This window comes from Dromiciops gliroides, chromosome 3, assembly GCF_019393635.1.
Source record: "Dromiciops gliroides isolate mDroGli1 chromosome 3, mDroGli1.pri, whole genome shotgun sequence".
Lineage (NCBI taxonomy): Eukaryota > Metazoa > Chordata > Mammalia > Microbiotheria > Microbiotheriidae > Dromiciops > Dromiciops gliroides.
The window spans coordinates 442,458,977-442,482,847 of NC_057863.1; the positions used below are offsets into that span (position 1 = coordinate 442,458,977).

Consider the following 23,871-nt stretch of genomic DNA (forward strand, 5'->3'; position numbering starts at 1 on the left):
GAGAGACAGAGAGAAAGTGAGTAAGGAAGTATTAAAGACAATTATCTTTTGGTTAATTGAATTTCATGCTAAGGATTAAGCCAAAATGATCTTTTTGTTTCGATTCTTTTTTTTTTTTAAGTGAGGCAATTGGGGTTAAGTGACTTGCCCAAGGTCACACAGCTAGTGAGTGTCAAGTGTCTGAGTCCGGATTTGAACTCAGGTCCTCCTGACTCCAGAGCCAGTGCTCTATCCAAGGTGCCACCCAGCTGCCCCTTGTTTTAAGTCTTTATAAAGAATTTCATTGAAATAGTTATTTATTTTCCTATGTTAGTAAATAGAGTATATGTTGAACAAGATCCACTCAGATTCTGCATTCTAAATCTCAATTATGCTTGTACAACATTGCAAGGTGAAGGAGTCATATTTCAACTTATTTTATAAAGAATGAAGCCCATCCCCCCACTAAATTTTTTTTGTTTTCTTTTTTTTTTAAATAAAGCATTTTATTTTTTTCCTGTTACATGTAAAGATAGCTCAACTTTTGTGTATACAAGCTTTCCAATTTCAGATTTTTCTCCCTCCCTCCCCTCCCTCCCCCGTCCCCTAGACAGCAGGTAATCTGATATAGGTTATATATATACATAATAACCCTCCTACTTAATATTTTAAAAATGCCATGGAACCCAAAATATTAGTTGTGATTTTAGCATCTACTGACAGACAGCATGCTACAATGGAAGGAGTGCTGAACTTGGAGAATGAAATGCCCTGTGCTGAATTATCAGCTCTGCTACTTACTACATGGATGATCATGAGCAAGTCATTTCACTGGTCTGGTCTTAAATTTCTCATCTGTAAAATAAGGTCCCTGGACTAGATGGCTTCTACGACCCTCTTCTAGCTCTAGAGCCATGCTATTATGTTGAAGGAAAAACATGGCAATTAAAAAATATGAATTCAATAACATGTTTAAGGCGAATCTGTCTGATTAATCACATCTACTTATGTTTGAAAAGGAGTAACAACTGAAAATATAAAACTTCCAAACAAGCCTTTTATTGAAACTGCATATTCTGCTAGAGCTAAATAAAGAACAAAATGACAATCCTTGGTACATATGGATTCATGGACCCCTGACAATAATCTTACAGCTTCTAGATTGGGAATCACTGATCCAGAATATATTCTTGAAAAGGGTTTTTTGTATTTGCCTTTTTGGGGATAAACAAACCTCTCATTTAAGCTTGGGGTTTCTAAAATTTGGATTCTCCTAAAAGTTAAGCATGGGGAAAAAATGAGTTTTTAAATTTTCTGGATTATGGTTAATGTTTTAGACTAAATGATCTCTCAATTACTTTAAACTCTAAAATTTCATTATTTTACTCAATATAATATACAATGTGCACATAAAGATGACATGGGTTTTAATTCATGACTGTGCTAAGAATCAGTAATATTGGGACCACTACTGATCCTTGCTCTGGTACGGGGTAGGGTGGTAGAAAGTAAACCCACTGGATTTGAAGTCAAAATAACTGGAATGAAATCTTAGCTATCTCAATTACTACCTTGGGCAAAGTTTGTTTATCTATAAAATGGGAGTATATTTGACTATGAAGATACTGCAGTTTCTAGTATGAATAATTTTGTTGATATTTAAGTACAAGATATCATAATCTTATTGTCTTTTTAAAAAGTAGCATCATCTAACTAATTCTTGCTAGTTATTTTTGTAGTAAGAAGAAGAAAAATAGTATTGGCTGTATGAGATTTTATATTTGAAAAGGAAATATCATCAAAAACTTTGGAAAATTCAGTATTATTTTAAAAATTCATAAATAGCTAATTTGCAGTCTCACTTATGTCAGAAAGAATATTTTTATCATACAAGTAAAAAGAACCCTGAACTAGCTGAACCTTGATAATATTCCAAAATTACCTACAAAACAGGTTTTGTGTTATATCTGATTTACAGTGAAATTGTACTCTTCTTTTTGTTTCATCAAATTCCTAAGCAAAGGGGGCAGCTAGGTGGCACAGTAGATAAAGCACTGGCCCTGGATTCAGGAGTACCTGAGTTCAAATCCGGCCTCAGACACTTAATACTTACTAGCTGTGTGACCCTGGGCAAGTCACTTAACCCCCATTGCCCCCCCCCCCAAAAATCCTAAATAAAATTTTTGAAAAATTAAGACTATTTTACAATGAAGTTTGGAACACAAACACAGTACCTATGAAGTATCACTGTCACATCTTATCCAAAAGCTAACATTTCAAGAATGAAAGTAGAATACTACCTTCTTTAAAAGAGCAGTGAGGGGCAGCTAGGTGGCACAGTGGATAGAGCACTGGCCCTGGATTCAGGAGGACCTGAGTTCAAATCTGACCTTAGACACTTAACACTTACTAGCTGTGTGACCCTGCACAAGTCACTTAACCCTCACTGCCCTGCAAAAAAAAATAGAAAAGAAAGAAATTTGCAAATAAAAAACCAAAAACCATTCTATAAAGTGCAAAAGATTCATCTTCCTCATAACAAGATACTGTGTGCACTTGATTTGTAATATTTTGATCTCCATTACAGCTTCCACTCAAATCTAATCCATATTAATGGAAGAGAGGGATAAGGATGACTGAAATTTATGCATAATATAATTCCCTATTTTTAGCCATTAATTTCCACTTATTCCACACCAAAACTTGTACCAGAACTTAGCAATTTACAAAGTGACTTGAGATTCACTCCTCATATTTGCCCATGCCCACCAACACTAAATAAGCAGTGATATTACCATAAGATGGGCAGCAGGATATGGATGCATGGTCATATATAATTCACAAAAAAGGGACAAATTAGTTTCTGAATAACCGAGAGTTAACTATATTAAACAGGCAGCTCTCAAAGGAAGAAATTCGAGCTATCAGCAACTATATGAAAAAAAATGTTCTAAATCACTAAAATTCAACTACATGAAAAAAATGTTTTTCACTAACTAAACAATTACAATACCTCTAAGATGGTAGAAAAGGAAAATAACAAATGCTGGAGGAGTTGCAGGAAGACAGGGACACTAAAACAGTTGTTATTTGCTCCAACTGTTCTGTAAAACAATTTAGAACTATGTCCCAAAGTCACTAAACTGTACATATCCTTTGACCACTAGGTCTAACACTTCTAGGCTTATAGCCAGAAAACAAAAAATGAGGAAAAGAACTCATGTTTTTTTGGGGGGGTTTTTTTGTTGTTGTTTTTTAGTGAGGCAATTGGGGTTAAGTGACTTTCCCAGGGTCACACAGCTAGTAAGTGTTAAGTGTCTGAGGCCGGATTTGAACTCAGGTACTCCTGACTCCAAGGCCAGTGCTCTATCCACTGCACCATCTAGCTGCCCCCTCATGTTTTTTTTAAAAAAAAAGATAGCCCTTTTGTTATAGCAAAGAAGAACAGGAAACTAAGCAGGTGCCCATTGATTAAGGAATAACTGAACAAATCATGGTATATGAATGTAATGGAATAGTACTATGCCATTAGAAATGATGGAACCTAGAGAACCATTAGAGAAACCTAGGAAGAATTTTATAAATTATTCACAGACTGAAGAGAATAGAATCAGGAGAACAAATTATACAATAACAATGTTAATAACCATGACTTAAGAGGACCAATAAGGAATCATGCTACCTACCTCCTCAGAGAGGTAATGGACTCAAGATGCAGAATGAAATATATTTTTGGCTATAGACAACATAAGAATTTGTTTTCTTAACTATGTCTACATGTTAAAAGATTTTGTTTTTCTTAATTTTCTTTCCAGTGGAAGAAGGAAAGGTATTCTTACTGTAGAGTTCTTCCCTCCACAGCCCCCCAAAGAAGAAGGCTATTGAAGTGTGAAAAAAAATGAAGCAAGTTTCTCTGATAAAGGCCTCATCTCTCAAACATATAGAGAAATGAGTCAAATTTATAAAAATAAGAACCATTCCCCAACTGATAAATGATCAAAAGATATGGACAGTTTTCAGATGAAATAAAGCTAATAAGAATCATATTAAAAATGCTTTAACTCATTAATGACTGGAGATGTGAGGGCCAAAATTTGATATACGGAGCGTTATTTGGGTGACTTGCTTTAATATTGCGGTCCTGGAAATGAGGAACTCTTTTAGGTTTAATCTCCCCTTTGAACTTTCCTTTTTATAATATATTCCTCCCAGGCCAATAAGAAAAGGAGCCTCTGGGGCAGCTAGGTGGCGCAGTGGATAGAGCACTGGCCCTGGAGTCAGGAGTACCTGAGTTCAAATCCAACCTCAGACACTTAACACTTACTAGCTGTGTGACCCTGGGCAAGTCACTTAACCCCAATTGCCTCACTAAAAAAAAAAAAAAAAAGGAGCCTCTGAGCTTTAGTTCATAAAGGATCAGATTTTATTTCTTGGGAATTAATTAAATCACAAAGGTGAAACCAATTAAGGAAATAAGGAAGTAGAAATACAGATAGTCAGTCTTAACTCTAAGCTTAGCCTATGCAATGCCAGAGTGTTCTCAATTAAGCTAGTTCAAAGGAATTTAGGGTTTTCCATAATTAAACTCACCAACCCCGGTCAGTCTACAGTTACTCATCAGAACAGCAGTCACCTGAAACAGAGCAAAACACGCACCACCACCACCACCAGGTCCAGGATGCCACCAGACTGCTCACCAGGCCAAAAGAGAGTGAACTTTTGAACACGGGCTGCCTACCAGAAGCTGCCTCCCTTCTGGTGGCCTTCAGTTTTTCCTCCCCCAAAAGGGGAGGTCCTTCAAAAGCTGCTCAGTAGCATGCGCATGATTCAGCTAAAAACTTGAGGCATTAATCTATACCATAAATAATTTTTACCACAGAGAGATGCAAATCAAAACAATTCTGGGGTACTACCTCATACCCATTTAGATTGGCTAATAGAAGAGGAAAATGACAACTATTGGAGGGAATGTGGGAAAAATGAGACAGTAATACACTGTTCGTGGAGTTGTAAACTGATTCAACCATTCTGTAGAACAATTAGGAACTATGCCCTAATTTATTGACCTAAAGGGCAATAAAACCATGCATACTCTTTGACCTGGTGATGCCACTACTAGGTTGATATCCAAAAAGAGATTTTTTTAAAAAGCTGAATACGAAATTGGGGGGATGCCCATCAACTGGGGAATGGCTTAACAAATTATGGGATGATGGAACACTATTTTGCTATAAGAAATGATGAACAGGATGCTATCAGAAAAACCTGGAAAGAATTACAGGAGCTGATGCAAAATGAAATGTACTATATACAAAATAACAGCAATGTTGTAAGATGATCTGCTGTAAATGACTTGATTATCTTCAGCAATACAATGATCCAAGACTACTCTGAAGGATTTATGAAAAATACAATCCATCTACAGAGAAAGAACTGATGGTATTTGAATACAGATTAAAGCAAAATTTTTTTGTTAGTTCATTTTTTTGAAGTTTATTCTGTTTTCTTTCACAACCTGACTAATGTGGAAATGTTTTGTATGATAACATATGCATAACATATTGAATTTCTTGAGTTCTCAAGGTGGGGAGGAAGAGAATTTTGAACAAAGTTTTAAAAATTGATGTTAAAATTTGTTTTTACATGTAATTTGGAGAAAAAAAAATTCTAAATCGTAAAAAAGCCCAAACAAACATGCATACTCTTTGACCTAGGTCTGTATCCAAAAACAGATAAAAACAAAAAGGGAAAAAGACCTATAGGCACAAAAATATTTATGGCAGTTCTCTTCTGGTGGTAAAGGATCATAAATTGAGTGGATGCACATCAATTGCGGAATGGCTGAACAAATTGTGGTATGTAACTATGATGGAGTACTGTTACACTGTATGAAATGATGAAGATGCTCTCAGAAAAACCTAACTTAAATGAACTGATGCAAAGTGAAATGTACTATGTACAGAATAACAGCAATATTGTAAGATAATCAGCTGTGAATGATTTAGATATCCTCAGCAATACAATGATCTAAGATCACTCTGAAGCACTTATGATGAAAAATGTTATCCATCCCCTAAGAACTGATTATGGTCTGAATACAGATAGAAACATAATTTTTTTAAACTTTATTTTTGAGGATTTTTTTGGTTTGTTTTCTTTCACAACATGACTAATATGGAAATGTTGTGCTTGACTATCTATGTATAACCGATATCAAATCGCTTACCTTCTCAAAAGGGGAGGGAGAAAGAGAATTTGGAACTTAAAAGTTTTTAAAATGGGTGTTAAAATTATTTTTACATGTAATTGGGGACAGATAAAGTATTAAACAATCAAAAGGGCTAAACTTTTTTTAATGCATACAAGATAACAGAAGGAACATGAGAAGACAACACAACCAAGACAGCTTTGAGAATTATCTGTTGGGTGCATTATATGCTTAAAAGGAAAAACAAGCTATACATAATAAAAATTTGAAGTTTCATGTACAATCCTTTTTTGGGTGGTGGGGGGAGCGTTTTGGTTATTTAATTTGGTGTTTGTTAAATGTTAACAAATTTTATTCATTAAAACAGAATAAGCACTATTTTACCTACAAAGAAAATAGTATCCAGACATGAGGAAATCCTAATTAGAATGAGGAGGGAAAAAAAGAACATTAACACGATTGTACATGTATAACCTAGATCAGACTGCTCACTGTCTTAGGGTAGAAGAAGGGCTGTTTTAGGGAAGGGAGAGAAAAAAAATTTGGAACTCAAAATCTTATAAAAATGAATGTTGATGGGGCAGCTAGGTGGCGCAGTGGATAGAGTACTGGCCCTGGATTCAGGATGGCCTGAGTTCAAATTCAGCCTCAGACACTTGACACTTACTAGCTTGTGTGACCCTGGGCAAGTCACTTAACCCCAATTGCCTCACCAAAAAAGAAAGAAAGAAAGAAAGAATGTTGAAAACTAGCTTTACATGTTATTGGGGAAAATATTACTAAGTTTAAAAAAAAGCAGATGGCAATACCAATATAAAGGAGAAAAAATTTAAAAAACTTAAAATCAACTTTGCATCAAAATTAGTTCTCTGTGACTTACTGATATAAACCATGAGAAAAACTATTGCACTTAATTTTAAAAAGTGATCTGCATTTAAGTGTAGCTAGTAGGGAAATCTAATAACATATACACAATCTCTTTTGGTATGTATCTTAATTTCTGCTTGCAGGGCCTGGTACTATTTGTTGCTATTTCTTTTCTTTTCGTTTTGCAGGCAGTGAGGGTTAAGTGACTTGCCCAGGGTCACACAGCTAATAAGTGTCATGTGTCTGAGGCAGGATCTGAACTCAGGTCGTCCTGAATCCAGGGCTGGTGCTTTATCTACTGCACCACCTAGATGCCCCTGCCTGCCTGGTACTATTTGTAACTGTGCTCTACATTTATGGTCATTCTGATACTATTTTTTTTTTTTAAGTGAGGCAATTGGGGTTAAGTGACTTGCCCAGGGTCACACAGCTAGTAAGTGTTAAGTGTCTGAGGCCGGATTTGAACTCAGGTACTACTGACTCCAGGGCCGGTGCTCTATCCACTGCACCACCTAGCTGTCCCTCTGATACCATTTTTTTAAAAACCACATCTTATCTCTACATACCAAATTAATCATTTGTTGCTTTCTATGCGGATTTTTAGCACTTAAAATAATTATGGAATAAAAAAATCCCACAATGGGATTATAAAAGCAGTTTCCTGGCAGCTGCTCTCTATCTCTATTTCCTACTTCCACGCCCTTCAACTTATAAACCATGGCCTTCTCAAGACATACCTTTCATTTAACATACCTTTTTGATTAAGAGTCACAATAATGCCTAGCACCCTAGTGCCAACATCATCAAGAATGAACTTCAAGGCTCTGTGTTATGTGACCCTAGCTTTAAAATTCAACTTTATTCCCCACCTAGGAGGCTATTCACAGTCCTCTCCCTATATCATACTTATTCTCACTTCACCATATATTGGCTCATAATTTTTCTTTCCATCTAGAAAAACTTTCAATTTTTCCTCAATACAATAAGAAGTACCTACCTGAAGTCAAGAGTCAATATAATATCATTAAAGAAACATTAGAAGTACTTCTTGTAAAAACAGATATAGAGACAGTGGATAAAGCACCGGCCCTGGATTCAGGAGTACCTGAGTTCAAATCCAGCCTCCGACATTCGACACTTACTAGCTGTGTGACCCTGGGCAAGTCACTTAACACCCAATGCCCCACCAAAACACACACACACACACACACAGATATAAAATGAGCATGCGCACTACTACCACTTTTATTTGAAATGGTACTGGAAATCCTAACAATTGCAATGAGAATGAAAAATATTTTACATAAACAATGATAACTGATGAGTCATAGTAATATAGTAAAAATGGCAATATACTCTCAATTTAATTAATAGGATGCAAAATCATATCATGCCCAAACTTGGTAAAAAAAATAATAATTATAAGCAATAAAAATCAAAGACACTGAAGATTATGGTACAAGTACATTCACTGAATGTCACTGGAACTCCAAACTCAGAATACCCCTGAGTGATACAATATAGCAATATGAAGTAGAATTTATAAAAATAATCATATACTTTGGCACCCAACAATTGCAGTGTAGGGAATATATGCTTTAAGTTTTCTTTTTTAAAAAATTGGTGAAGGGGCAGCTAGGTGGCGCAGTGGATAGAGCACTGGCCCTGGATTCAGGAGGACACTTAATTCAGACACTTAATGCTTACTAGCTGTGTGACCCTGGGCTAGTCACTTAACCCCATTGCCCTGCCCCCCCCAAATGGTGAAAAATGTTCACAGTAACACTACTTATAACTGAAAAAACTAGATACAATCTTTTTTTTTAAAATATTAAATTGCATTTATTTCCCAATAACTACCCTAATAGAACACTTTCCTGAAACAAAGATGTAGAGTTAGAGAAGACACATGGATACAGAGGTCATGTCTAACATTATCTTTTTACTATGAGAAGGCAGGTACATTTTAGCAGATCTGTTTTTGTTTTTGTTTTTTGTGGGGCAATGGGGGTTAAGTGACTTGCCCAGGGTCACACAGCTAGTAAGTGTCAAGTGTCTGAGGCTGGATTTGAACTCAGGTACTCCTGAATCCAGGGCCAGTGCTTTATCCACTGCGCCACCTAGCTGCATTAAGATACAATCTTAATGTCTATCAGTGGGAAAGAGAAAAGTCTTCTCTCTCTCCAAACCTAGCAGTTTTCTTCACAGCAGTTTCTCCTAGTAGTAGACATCACAATTTCACCCCTAAGTGTTCTCTGGTTTTACCGAAATTAGTTTCCTCTCCCCCAACTAGATTATAAATTCCATGATACCATGTCCATGTTTTGTTACATTTTCATCAGTGTCTAGTGTGGTTCTGGAGACTAAGTGCTCAATAAATGCTAGATGACATAAAAATAATTTAATGATCTTGATACATGTCCTGTATAGGCAACATATTACTTTATACAAAAGATGACAACTCAAGTGCTGGCAAAAATACAACCATGTGTAACTTCTAAAGAAAGAAGCATTCATCTAATTCCATATTTTCTTTCCCTCCTTCAAAGGAAAAGTAAAAAAAGAGTATGGCAAAGAGAATGTTTGAACACATTTAAATGGTTTTTTGACCAGAATGACACTTTATAAAGTAACTTAAAAATCAAAGAACATTGATTTCTCAGTGAAAATGTATTTCTAAATGGAAAAAACAGGTTTTCAAGCATGGAGCAATTAGAAGTCAATGTAAATACATAGCTATTTTCACTGTATACAATATTTGAAAGATTTATCAATAATTAAGTCAATATTTCTTTTGGAAGAAATCAATTCAGCTCAGTTAGCCTTACAACTAAAAAAAAATGCCCACAGACTAATGAGTTTCATGAGGATAAATACCAGTAAATACCAACTTGACCTGTGTTTGGAAGATTTAATGACATTTAATTGTGAAATAAGACTTCTGTGATAAATGTTAGTAAATTTAAGATTACAACTTTTCAAAATAGAGGCAGTTCCCATTTTGGATACAAATAGTAGTTAAGGAGTCAACTTAGAACGAGCTCAGGCCCTACCTCTGACAAATATTGGCTGTGTCACCTAAGCCAGCCAAACCAGTTAGTCAATCAATAAACATTTATTAAGTAACCAGTATGTGCCAGGCACTGTACAAAGCACTGAGGATACAAAATGAGGCAAAAGACAGTCACAATCCTCAAGGAACTCACAATCTAATGGGGAAGACAACAAGAAAACAAAAATGTATAAACAAGCTAAATCCAGGATAAATAGGAAATAATTAACAGAAGGAAGGTACTATAATTAATAAGATTTGGGAAAGGCATCCTTCAGAAGATGAGCTTTTAGTTGGGACATAAAGAAAAAGATGAAGATGAGAAGAACATTCTAGGCATAGAAGACAGCCAGAGAAAATGTCAACAGTGGAGATTTGGGAGTGTCTTAATCACAGCACAGCAAGGAGGCAAAGTGTCACTGGATCAAAATGGACAAGGTGAGGAGTAAAGTGTAAGAAGACTGGGTAGGAAAGGATAGGTTATAAAGGGCTCTGAATGTCAAAGAGAGCAACAGCCAGCCAATGGAGTTTACTGAATAAGGAGTTGATATGATTGGACCTGCACTTTAGGAAAAACACTTTACTGAATGAAAGAAACAATGAAGACAGACCCACAAGCAAGCTATTACAATCATCAAAGTATGAGGTGATAAAGGCCTGTACCAGAATATTATCAGTGTCAGGGAGAGACAGGGACATATTCAAGAGACGTTGGAAAGGTGAAATCAACAGGCCTTGACAGCAGATTGGACGTGGGAGGATGAGAGTGAGGATGGCACGTAGGTTGTGAGTCTGGGAGACCAGGAGGATGGTACTGCCCTCCACAGTAACAGGAAAGTTAGGAATGAAAGAGGGTTCAGGGGGAAAAATGAATTCAGTTCTGGACATGCTAAGTGTAATACGTTTACTGGAATCTAGTTCAAGATGTCTGAAATACAAGTTGAAGATGCAAGATTGGAGGTCAAAAGAAAGGTTTAGACAGGATAGGTACACGTGGGAATCATTTTCATAGGATGGCAATTAAATCCATGGGAACCAATAAGATCACTAAGTAAGGTAAGTATAGAGAAAGAAAAGGGTCCAGGACAGAACTCTGTGGGACACCTATGGTTAGAGGGTGTGATCTGGATGAGGATCCAGCAAAGGAGACTGAGTGGTCAGATAGGCAGAAGGAGAATCAAGAGAGAGTAGTGTCCCAGAAACCTAGAGAGAAGAGAGTATCAAGAAAGAGACAATGATCAACAGTTTCAAAGGCTGCAGAGAGGTTTAGGAGAATGAGAATTGAGAAAAGGCCACTGGATTTGGCAATGAAGAGATCAATGGTAATTTTGGAGAGAAAAGTATCAGTGGAATGATGAGGTTGGAAGCCAGCCTGTAAGGGATTAATAAGAGATCAAGAGAAGACAAAGTAGAAGCACCTATTGAAGCTGGCTTTTCAAGGAGTTTAGACACAAAGAAAAGAGATGTAAGAGGATAGAAGGAACAAATGAGAGGTTTTTTTAGCATAGGGGTGACATGTGCATATTTGTAGGTAATAGGGAAGGAGCCAGTGGATAGGGAGAGATTGAAAATAAGTGACAGGGGGCAGCTAGGTGGCGCAGTAGATAAAGCACTGGCCCTGGATTCAGGAGAACCTGAGTTCAAATCCAAACTCAGACACTTGACACTAGCTGTGTGACCTCGGGCAAGTCACTTAACCCTCATTGCCTGGCACAAACAAACAAGCAAATAAATAAATAAATGAGTGAATGAATGAATAAATGAACAAATAGATAAATGTATGAATGAATGAACGAACAAATAAATAGATAAGTAAATAAATAAATTCTTAAAAAAAAAAAGAAAAGAAGTGACAGAATGGGGATAAGAGGCAAATCTGTTGGAAGAGAGAGGATGGAATAGGATTGCTTGCACAGGTAGAGAGGTTAACTTTGGCAAAGAGTAAGACCTTATCATGTGAGACAGGAGTGAAGGAAGAAATAGCAACAGAGGGCATATGAGTGATATAAGATGAGGAAAAGGGGAGAAGAAGCACATGGTGAATGGCCTCAATTTTTCTATAAAATATAAGGCATGGGGGGCAGCTAGGTGGCGCAGTGGATAGAGCACCGGCCCTGGAGTCAGGAGGACCTGAGTTCAAATCCGGCCTCTGACACTTAACACTTACTAGCTGTGTGACCCTGGGCAAGTCACTTAACCCCAACTGCCTAAAAAAACCCCAAAACAAACAAAATATAAGGCAAGGTTCTTAGCTGAAGTGGTGATAGGGAGGGGAGCCATGTGAGGTTTGTGGATGGAGGAATAAGTTTCGAAGAACCACTGTAGAAACTTGCACGGAAAGCTGATATGGTAGTAATAGTAGGATTATCTAACAGCAGTAAGGACCTTGTTGAGGCTGTGTAGTATGAATTTGTGATGGACCCAATCAGAGCAGTTGTAGGATTTTCTCCATCTTCAATTCAGCAGCATGTATGGAATGAGATGGTGAAAGTTATTCAAGGCTGAGGCTTGGCAAGGCACAATTGGCAAAATGATAAAGGGACTAAGAACTCAAAAGAGGACAGTATAGAGTTGAATTGGGTCATGAAGGGAGTCAAGATAGGGAAAAGAGAGAGTAGCAAGTGTAGGGAAGACAGTGTGTAAGGAATTGGTTGTGATTTGGGGTTTCTGTGACACCATCTTTTGCTGGGATTGGAGGCCCTGGCGCATGCCCGTGCACACTAACTCACTCCAGACACCCACTTGCCTACATGGGCCTGGCCAAACTATAATGAGGGAAGCCCCACCATGACTAGAAACCCAGTGAGGACAGGTCAGGTGATCTTTAGTATCTGGAAGCTGGGGGGGGCTGGCATTTGTAGAGCAGCTTGTTAGTTCTGTCAATCAGGGCTGCCAGCCAATTAGCTTAGGGTTGTGTGTGTGGTCGGCTCTTTTTCCTGTGAGAGAGGGGGCTTCTGGGAGGAGAGGGGACTCTGGCATGAGCGGTAGAGGGATCGAGATGCTGTAACGCTGTGCAGCGGGTTCTCTTTGAAACTGCTGATTTCTGGGTGGTGTTGAGTTGCAGATTGTATTTTTTCCCTTCCCCTACTCCCTTTTTCTTTGTCCCTAGTTCTACTAACCTTACTTGAGTTTTTAAATTTGTTCCCATTAATAAACGGTTTTGTTTTTTTTAAAAAGGCTGTTAATCTCCTTTCTTACCCCAATATTACAGCGAGCTGCCCAATTAGCACTCCCCATATTAAATTTGGCCCTTACAAGTGGCAATCAATATGGGGATGAAGATTAGGGTTATGTATAAGATTTGGGTTATGTATAAGAAGGCAGAGGGAAAGGTGACAAGTCAATAAACTATGGTCAGATAAAGAGATTGTAGAATTCTTGAATATGGAAGTGGTAGATTTATAGATAATGTCAAGATCAAGAATATGACCATCTTTGTATACAGCTGAGGTGGGTTGGAGGCTCATGGGAAATGAATCTAAGTTTGAGGAAGAGAATAGTTACATTGTTTGAAAGACCCAATATGCGTGTGTATGTATGTATGTGTGTGTTGAAGTTTCCTAGTATGAGCACAGATTGGAGAAGAGAGAAAAATTGTAAGCCATGTACCAAACTCATTGAAAAAATGAAAATAGCCTGGAGGTCTGTTAACATCTACTAGGATTTTAATAAGGTGGTGGATATGAATAGCATGAACCTCAAAGGAAGAGAGGTTACTGAGTGGTGGAGATGGGGAGAGAACCTAAAGCGACAATATGAAGCAAAAAGTATTCCAACTCCCCTGCTCTGGCCAGTGAGCTAAAGTGAATGAATGACAGTGCAGCCAGTATTAGGAAGTGTGGCTAGGGAGACTGTGTCATCAGAGGAATAAGGTTTTAGTAAGGGTTAGTAGATGGAAGGAGTGGGGGAGGAAAAAATTTACGATAAAGGGAAGTTTGTTGCCTGTGAAACAGGCATTTCAATGGGCACAATGGAAGAAGTTGGGGGATATTTGGTTGAACTTTAGGGTGGGAGGGTTGAAGAAGGATGAGAATAAGGAATCAGGTGAGGGAGGGATGGGGATGGGTAATAATAGTGTTTGGATGATGACCTAGAGGGGTCCAAAACCAATGAGATACATTGAGTATAGCTGTATGATATTGTTCTTTGTTGAGGAGAAGGTGCCACTCCTCTTGTCAAGAGAGGCTAGAGATGAACATAGCATCAATTGGAAGGTACCATGGTCAGATGGGAGTCACTGTTTCATTACTTCTCTTCCTTCCAAAGGCTGGATATTAGACAAGAGATGGGACAGCAAGAAATGGAAGTAAAGTCCCACTCTACACTGAATTTTTCTTCCTCTTTCCTCAAGGGACAGGCACAGCTGAGATGGAAGGCCCAAGGTCAAAGGGAATATTGCTCCTCTTTGAACTGGATGTTCTGGCCAGCTTGCACCTTGTTGCCTTCCATAGGGGACACACATAGGAGATGGAAGGCACATGGTTGGAAAGGTCTGTTTCCTCTTCTCACCTGAGGCTGAAGATCAGGCAGCACAGCAGAAAGTGGTAGACTGCTGGGCAAGAATGAATTTGCTTTGGGGAAGATGGAAGTCACCCAGTCCACTTAAGGAATTCATTTAACCTTTAAGTTTCTTAAGCAATACTTTAAAGCTCTTAAGTTGTAGCACAATTGCACATCTGCATTGGTGGAAGAAATTTCGTCACCAGGAGCTCCCTATACCAATGAAATCACAGGCCTAGATACTAAAAATAATCTTTTTAAAAACCAAGTCATCACAACGTACCCTTTGGTCTCATCTGCATTGTTATCAAAAGTTTAAAATGCATATAAACATACAGTACATATAAATGAATTCTAAAGTCCCTCTAAGACTATAAGCTGAATAGGAGCTGCTAATATGCATTAGTTGTGGCAGTCTTTACCACTAAGTTCCCTACACCAATGAAACTGAAGATCTTAACCCTATCTACCGCCCCCTACCACCCCAACATACACACACACCTCTTCAATCAACCTAGAACACTGAGCAAAAAAAAATACAAGTAGGGGAGAAGAAAGGCTCCTGAAGAGCCAAAATGGACTCTTCCATGCCATAAAATCACTTAGATCCTCACTTGAAGCGTGTCTATTCTTGTTTTACACCTAATTCTAAAAAGGGTTTTATCGTATTTCACAACCCAAAAGAGATTAGAAGCAATATTAGAGGCAGATATACTAACAATAATTAATGATAATTGTGAGCAAAGGAAGATATTAAAAAACTATAAAAATGAACAAGAACTGAAAATTGAAGTGTGGGACTATGTCCGTGATATAGCCAAATACAAAAAATATTTAAGCAAGGTTAAATTTGCTTAATAAGGGGCAGCTAGGTGGCGCAGTAGATAGAGCACCAGCCCTGGAGGATTCAGGAGGACCTGAGTTCAAATCTGGTCTCAGACACTTGACACTTACTAGCTGTGTGACCCTGGGCAAGTCACTTAACCCCAAATGCCCCGCCAAAAAAAAAAAAACAACAACAACAAAACTAGGTGAGAATTAACTTTGTAAGAGCCTAAAGGGTACTGACTTTGACAAGAGAATTCTACAATACACCCAAAAGAAGTTGTAGAAACTAAGTGTAGTGCTGTATGCCAAATGTGTAAAATAAAGCCATTCAGTTCATCATTTTTTTATGGCATAGGAAGTTAGATTATTAATTCTGTAAAAGATTAATACCTTAATCAGAAAAACACACATCATTTTTAGAAGAATAAGCAGATCTTTTTGGAAGTTGGATAAAACAAAAATAGTCTACATTTTGATCTGGAATAGAAAAATATATATGCAAAATACTCAACTTCACTTCTGCCCTGACCTCTTTTTGGCTGGTTCAGTTTTGTTTCAATTGGCTTCATTATTTATGCTTATGCAAGAGTCCTAATAACAACAATAATAACAAAATCTCTATGAGGTTTGAGCCAGAAGAAATAAAAATATGAAAATGGTGATTGATAATGGGAAATTAGTAAAGCAGTTTGCAAGCAAAATTTGGAAAAAGAGAAATTAGATATTTTCTTCGACCTCACTGATTTCCATTCCTTTATATTACAGAAAATGTAATATTGAAAATTTGACACTTTTTCAATTATAAGTATAGAAAATATGAAAAAAAAAACAAAAAACGAGGGCAGTTAGGTGACACAATGGATAGATCACTGGCCCTGGAATCAGGAAGACCTGAATTCAAATTTCACCTCAGACACTTACTAGCTGTGCAACCCTGGGCAAGTCATTTAACCCCAATTGCCTTAAGACATCCAGGGCTGGGGGCGGCTAGGTGGCGCAGTGGATAAAACACCGGCCCTGGATTCAGGAGTACCTGAGTTCAAATCTGGCCTCAGACACTTGACACTTACTAGCTGTGTGACCCTGGGCAAGTCACTTAACCCCCATTGCCCCGCAAAAAAAAAAAAAAAAAAAGACATCCAGGGCCATCTCCAGTCATCCTGAGGTATATCTTGCTACTGGACCCAGGTGGCTCTGGAAGAGAGTGAGGTTGGTGACCTTGCACAGCCCTCCCTCACTAAATCCAATTCAATAGTCATCCAAGTCATGACACTGTCCTGATGTCACAGTCCTCTTCGAAGGACAAACAACAACAATTACAGAAAATGTGCAACAGTGAAGCTTCTCAGTAAACAGTTTTCTTGATCCACAATCTAAAAGCAACCTTTGGCACAAAAAGTCATGCTGAAACAGTGTATAGAAAAGTAACTAAGAAATAGATGGAGTAGGAAAAATGGCTATATAATTTAATTAGTAGTAGAAGTGATAACTGACAATTGGATAAAATAGCCCTCTCTTATCTAGAAAAGTTTATAATAATGTAATAATATTTTAAACATAATTAAAATGTAGTAAAAATATAAATTTTATTTCTGCTTTTACCTCTACACAGTCGAAATTCTCACTAACTTTAGAAGCATACTCGATTCGGAAGAGTGTTGACAGGTTACCAGCATTATAGTACAAAATGATCTTAAGACCCTTGTAACCGAAGACAGTTTCACTGGAAGGAAAAAATAAGCAGCAATCAAGAACCCAAGAGAAATAAAGAATTATCATATTAACTGTCTATGAAAAGTTTGAATTTGCATGCATTAAAATATTTCTTATTGTTCCTATAAAAACAAATAAACATTTGTCAAAATAATTTAAATAGCCAAAAGAGGTAAGAGTTGAACTAGGACCTCAGCCTATCAAAATTCTAAAAGCGATTCCTTCTACCAACTTTCCACCTCTATAAAAGGGAAGTGACCATATCCTAACCCCTCTGAGGAAACCAGGAGTTAAGGCAGTACACATCGCCATCTTTCAAATGAATGTTCCCAGGACCAAACAAGGTCATTGGAATTTCCCTGCTGCCATTTTCTAGGATAAGTAAGTAGGTTTAAATAATTTCCAATAAAATTTCAGTGCCATGAGAAACCTAGGAAATATATTTAAAAGCAACAATGACAGTTCCAAAACTCATTCTAAGTTACTAGATTAGGAAGTGGGCAGACTTTTGTCATACTTTCAGAGATTAAATATTGGTGATATTTAAAGGAAACAATAAGTGGACATGTAATTAAGACACCATTTAAATTTAAGTCACTAGGGGCTGAGTTATCCCCTCCTCTCTCTTGCCTTGTTGACCACCTAAAGAACTTCACATAAACACACTTTTTTTTTTAAGGCTATCCTGAAGGATATGCAAATGCATTGACAAAGACACTACTGAGTGTTTGCTAGGTGAAATGTGCCAAAAAGTAGTGGCACTTATCACTTAGTTCCCTAACCCATGTCGTCATGGAGGATAATAAAAGCAAAGAGCAATAAAATAAATACTATAAAGCATGCTTCTAATAAAATATTCTATTCAAAGAGAGAAATTAGAAAGTGAAGCATACTTGTTTTTACATGACAAAGCCTAATTCTTTAAAATATAGAAGGCCAACCTACAAAGAAATTATTTTAATTCTGTTTTTAAAAAAGAACACTCAAAAAACCTCAGATTGATGCATCAATATTCTCCTTTAAGAGGAATGTATTATAAAGAGCTATTTATTGTATAAAATGACAGAGTTCATGAACATTACTCCAATGAAACGGTAACTGAATACATTTAACAGCCAGTGAAATTAACACATGGTCAGAAAATGAAAATCATGAGGTAAATAAAATTGTTGGAACTTATATAAAATTTGATAAAACTAAATTAAAATCAACAGAACAATGTTGACATATAGCACAACTGTGACTGACAATGGACTCACGTTCTTAGTTGACCTTTAAAAAAAGTCAAGGTCTCTGTGCATAATAGCACAATTATTCACAAAAACAATAATTCCATGATACAGTAAAATTCCATCTAATCCAAAGTGGTGGGAGAATATTACAGTTATTTTAATATTTTGGTTAACTTAGAGTTATCAAATATGTTATAGAAAACTATGATAAAACAAATAAAAATATAACAAGACAGTATCAAATATAATTTAAATTATTTTTGATTAATCAGAATGTATTTTAAGATCCTACCATGCCTCAGGCTTATGAGCAATAATCACTACTATATTGAGATCTCATAACATACCCTACAAATTGCTTTTCTTAATAGGACCATGTTATCTGCTTATTTATTGTTCATAAATTATAGTGCAAAAAAAAATCTAGTTACTTAAAACTTCCAATTGTAAAATCAAAAAAGACCAACATCAGAAAACATGAAATGTTATATAAAAGGCAAACAATAAAAATAAATGTTGAAGCTAAAGAATAAATGTTTGTATCCTATTTACATTTATTTGCCTCTGTTTCTACAATACTTACTCATCACCAAATATTTGATGGCTGTACTCAGGATTAAAAGTTGTGCTGTCATTGTCGAGATCTTCAGCAAAGCGAACTATTAAAAAAAAAAAGATACACACATGAAATACATATATATAAACAGCAGCAGTTCCATTCAGGGTTTCACCAATTTTGTATCATTCTTCTGCATTGACTGGATTTTTATGAGACAATTCAATATTGAAAGTTAGAAGTTTTAAAGCTGAAATGCTTAAAATCTAGCATTCTGGAAAATAAAGAGACAAACACAACAGAGAAAACAAATAGTTATTTCTCCAAATCAGTGTTTCTCAAAACTTTTTGGTCTCAAGACCCCATTACATTCTTTAAAATTGCTGAAGATTGCCCAAAGAAATTTTGTCAATGCAGGTAATATCTATTAATATTTTTATGGCATTAGAAATTAAAATGTCTTAGTATTATTAGGAAAATAATGACCTTAGAGGTCTAGATGTACTTATAATTCAACAAACAGAAAAATATATTTAGATCTAGCCACTCCATGATAAATACAAATACAAATACTATTAATTTCAGGAGCAAGTTATCTTGCTCATGGATGATGGTGCCACTTGCTTATAGTTAGGATTCCTTAAAGACCTTATATATAAATACAATTATAAAATAGTAAGACTCTCTTCCCTTTACCACACTTTTCCCCTTCCTAACCAGTGCCTCTCTCCCCTAAACAAGTGTACTATAAAAGATGACTCCTTTCCTTCAAAATGGCTACTTTAGAAAACTATATACTTAGTTTATTGACACTGCTATTGAGAAAAAACATTTTAAACTGTCTTTTGAAACTGTATTTAGAATGCTGCATATATTGTCAGATACAGTTGTGTTCGTTGGTTTTGATGTGCTGCCTTTTTCCATTCTTTATATCTCCAGAGTTTAGCACAATGCCTGGCATATACACAGTGCTTGATAAATGCTTCTTGGCTGAATGAAACAGAGAACTTGCTTTATTATCTTGGGATATTTTCTCTGCATTACATAAAGCTCTCAAATCAGTCATTTAAAGTTATCTGCATAGGGATGGATGATGCCCCTCCCCCCATAACAATAACCAGCATTTCTATGAAGGCTTGTAAAGCACTTTAGAAATATTATCTCGGGGCAGCTAGGTGGTGCAGTGGATAGAGCACCGGCCCCAGAGTCAGGAGTACCTGAGTTCAAATCCGGCCTCAGACACTTAATTAACACTTACTAGCTGTGTGACCCTGGGCAAGTCACTTAACTCCAATTACCTCACTTAAAAAAAGTACATATATTATCTCATTTGATCCTCACAATAACCCTGGGAGGTAGGTACTAGTATGATCTCTATTTTATGGATAAGGAAACTGAAGCTGATAAATGAGGTCAAGTGACTTGCCCAGGAACACAAAGAGAAAGAAATTTAAGTGATTTGTCCAGGGTCTTAAGTTACTGTCTGAAGCTAGAATCCAACATCAGTTTTCTATGTACCATTTAGTATATATCTCATTTTCTTGCAACCTCTCCTACCCGTTTCCAATACACATACAAATATAAAGGAAAATCTATACATATACTAGTCAAAAGTCATCAAGTGGATTTCCTTTCTTAGGTCACATAATGAGCACAACTAAAGGTTCAGGGCCAAATAGATGTGGTTTATATTGAATAATTATGGTTTTCCTTCAATGGTTCCCATAATAAAAGAATCTCTTCTAACTATAATTTCCAGCTTCTTTACTTTTCATCCCAAATCACAGCTTGGGAACTATGGTAATGCCTGCCTGCTTGATTCATAATTGCCTCAGAGAAGTGGTTGTAGGTCCTCTATGTGTTTAATTATGATTCAACAACAACAAATAAACCTAAGACAACACTTAGTTGTTGGGAATGGGGCAGAATACCTTTTAACACCTTCAGAAAGACTGTATCATTCTATTATTTAACACTGAAGAATCCATATATGCCTCTAAAATAGGTTACTGAAAGATAATACAATTCTAATTCCAGTTCAAATTTGAGAACACTGAAGAAAGGAAAGAAGGTAAAGAACAAGGGAGAAAGATTTGGTAAAAACGTAATTACATTTTTTTGGTTTCACGAATTATCATATCCTAAGTTCCTTGTAGGCTCCTAAGAAGTCAGGCACAAGATATATGAACCTATATAATATTGAGTGTCTCAAGAAAAACCAAGATAACTATTTATAGTGAATAGCATTATTATGACTGTCATTCATGAAAATTTAATCAATTTTGTTACCTGGCATTAAAAAAGACCTATAGGGGCAGCTAGGTGGCACAGTGGATAGAGCACCGGCCCTGGAGTTAAGAGTACCTGAGTTCAAGTCCGGCCTCAAACACTTAACACTTACTAGCTGTGTGACCCTGGGCAACTCACTTAACCCCAACTGCCTCACTAAAAAAACAAAACAAACAAACAAAAAAAAGACCTATAACTGGGGCAGCTAGGTGGTACAGTGGATAGAGCACTGGCCCTGGATTCAGGAGGACCTGAGTTCAAATTTGACCTCAGACACTTAACACTTACTAGCTGTGTGACCCTGGGCAAGTCACTTAACCCCAATTGCCTCACCCCCCCCCAAAAGACCTATAACTAAGCAAAAAATAAAGAATAATTTATATTTGTTTTAGTTTACAAGTATATAAAGTCCTATCATGTACTGCCAAGGACAGCAAGTGGCAGAATGGATAGAGCGCTGGCCCTGAAGTTGGGAGGACTTGAGTTCAAATATCACCTCAGACACTTATTAGCTATGTGACTCTAGGCAAGTCATTTAACCCCAATTGCCTTAAACATCCAGGGCCATCTCCAGTCATCCTGATATATATCTCGCCACAGGATCCAGATGGTTCTAGAAGAGAGTGAGGATGGTTACTTTGCACAGCCCTGCCCTCACTTAAATCCATTTCAGTACAACTCATGACACCATCCTGATGTCATCGTCCTCTTCAAGAATGAAGGACAAACAACGATGACAACAACAATCATGTATAGCTAACTCTCCCAAATCATTCCTCTTGAACAATTATTATTCAATTGTTTTTCAGTAGAGTCTGACTCATCGTGACCCCATCTGGGGTTTTCTTTGCAAAGATACTGGAGTGGTTTACCTTTTCCTTTTGTAGCTCATTTGACAGATGAGGAAACTGAAGCAAACAGGGTTAAGTGACTTGCCCAGAGTCACACAGCTAGCAAGTGTCTGAGGTCAGAGTTGAACTTACGAAGTCTTATCTCCAGGTCTAGCAATGTATCCACTGTGCCACCTAGCTACCTTCAAAGTCTAATTATTCTTACAAGTTACACTTCAGTATCTAAATTACTCCAAATATATTTGTGATCTCTTCATCCCTTATAATATAGTCATGCTTATTACCTATGCACCCAGTGTGTATGACACCAGTCCATTTCCAAACAATGTTCTCAACGCTTCCTTGAGGTCTCCTAACCTCCCAAGGCACAATCTCTATTAATGCATTCCTTCCTCTTGCCACGTACCAGTCCAATTTTCTGATTATACTTTTCTCTGAGAGAAGCTTTTATACTACCTCTCCAGAGTTCCTCTTTAGAAAAGTTTGAGAGTTTGGTCACACTCACCATGTACCTCTTTATTATTCTAATTCTTCAAAGTCCCTTGACTCAAAGCCATGGAACATCATAGAAAGAATGTTGGTCTAAAAATAAAGATGAGCCTTTGTTTCAGAGAGAAGTTTGGGGTCTTTGAAAGAACTCTGCAAGTTCCCAAAAATAATTTAAACCTCTTCTCCTCCAGTTCTACCCCATGTCTAATTCATTATCCAATTTCAGTGTCTATCAATTATCTATTTGCAGTATTTGTGTGTATATGTATACACACACATACAGAGTACACATGAGCTTTCTCTTTTTCTCTCTTTCTCTAGATGTCATTCTGGACAATTAATGTTCTTCATCAATTTGTTTTTATCCTGTGTAAATACTTAGACCTAACCCTGCTATATTATTATAGATCTCATTTATGTGGCTTTGAAGATTTCAAGATTTGACGCAATCAACACTCTCATTCTGACAAAATATCAAGAATTTCACTATCTATAGGTATACATATCTCAGAGATAATTCTAAATTAAAGATTTTCAAATTATCTAAGTCAATTTGAATCTTACTCCTTTAATTAAGTTTCCTTTTTAGAATTATTTAATTTCATTGATCAAAATTCTAATCTTTAATCAATGGCAGGTAAAGAAAAAAGTTACCTAGAAAAGTTTTGAACCACTCCCTTTTTATTTGGGTGGCATCATAACTCCTTGTGAAAACTTGTGATTCAAGAATACAGGAAAATTCCACAATTCCAAACTTTATATTTTATGTAGTTCCTTACCTGTTACTTACTATACCTGTATCCTGAGCAAATAAATAGCAGACCTAAGGCTTCTTTTTTTCCCCTACAGGAAAATGTGAATGGACTGACATGGTTTTATTATGGTTTCAATAAAAAAATAATAAAAAGACCAAAAAACCCCACTTATCATATCTCTTTATTTCTTTGTTTTCTCTTAAAAGTGGAGGTTCTCAAAATCATGTGTGTACAATCTCTACTGTCATTAATAGTATAAACAAGGTATCATGGAGATTTTTTTAAGTACTTGTGATAAAATGGTTTTGGCTGCATATTTTAGAGGTGAAGATTTTATATTATTTTATATCATACAATTTTTTTGTTCTAATTATTAGTACACAATTTTTAGGCCTGGGAAATGGGGGACAGTGGCAAGAAAGATCCAAACAAGACTCATGGTTATGAGATAGGGAAGTGATTAAATCCCTAAGGGCTCCAGAGAGCTATCAAGTCTCCACTGCTCTTTTGGGAGGCAAGACAATAGCCTGACATAAGGAAGGTGAAAGAGGT

General features: G+C 36.6%; 1 protein-coding gene across 1 annotated transcript in view; it reads right to left on the reverse strand.

Annotated features, from left to right (window-relative positions):
* The window catches only part of HAT1 (histone acetyltransferase 1), an 89,140-nt gene that overhangs the window by 32,205 nt on the left and 33,064 nt on the right, over nucleotides 1-23,871 (reverse strand). Inside the window, 2 exon segments of the mRNA XM_043994375.1 lie at nucleotides 17,037-17,157; nucleotides 18,963-19,038. Of these exon segments, the coding sequence (XP_043850310.1) occupies nucleotides 17,037-17,157; nucleotides 18,963-19,038 (197 nt within the window).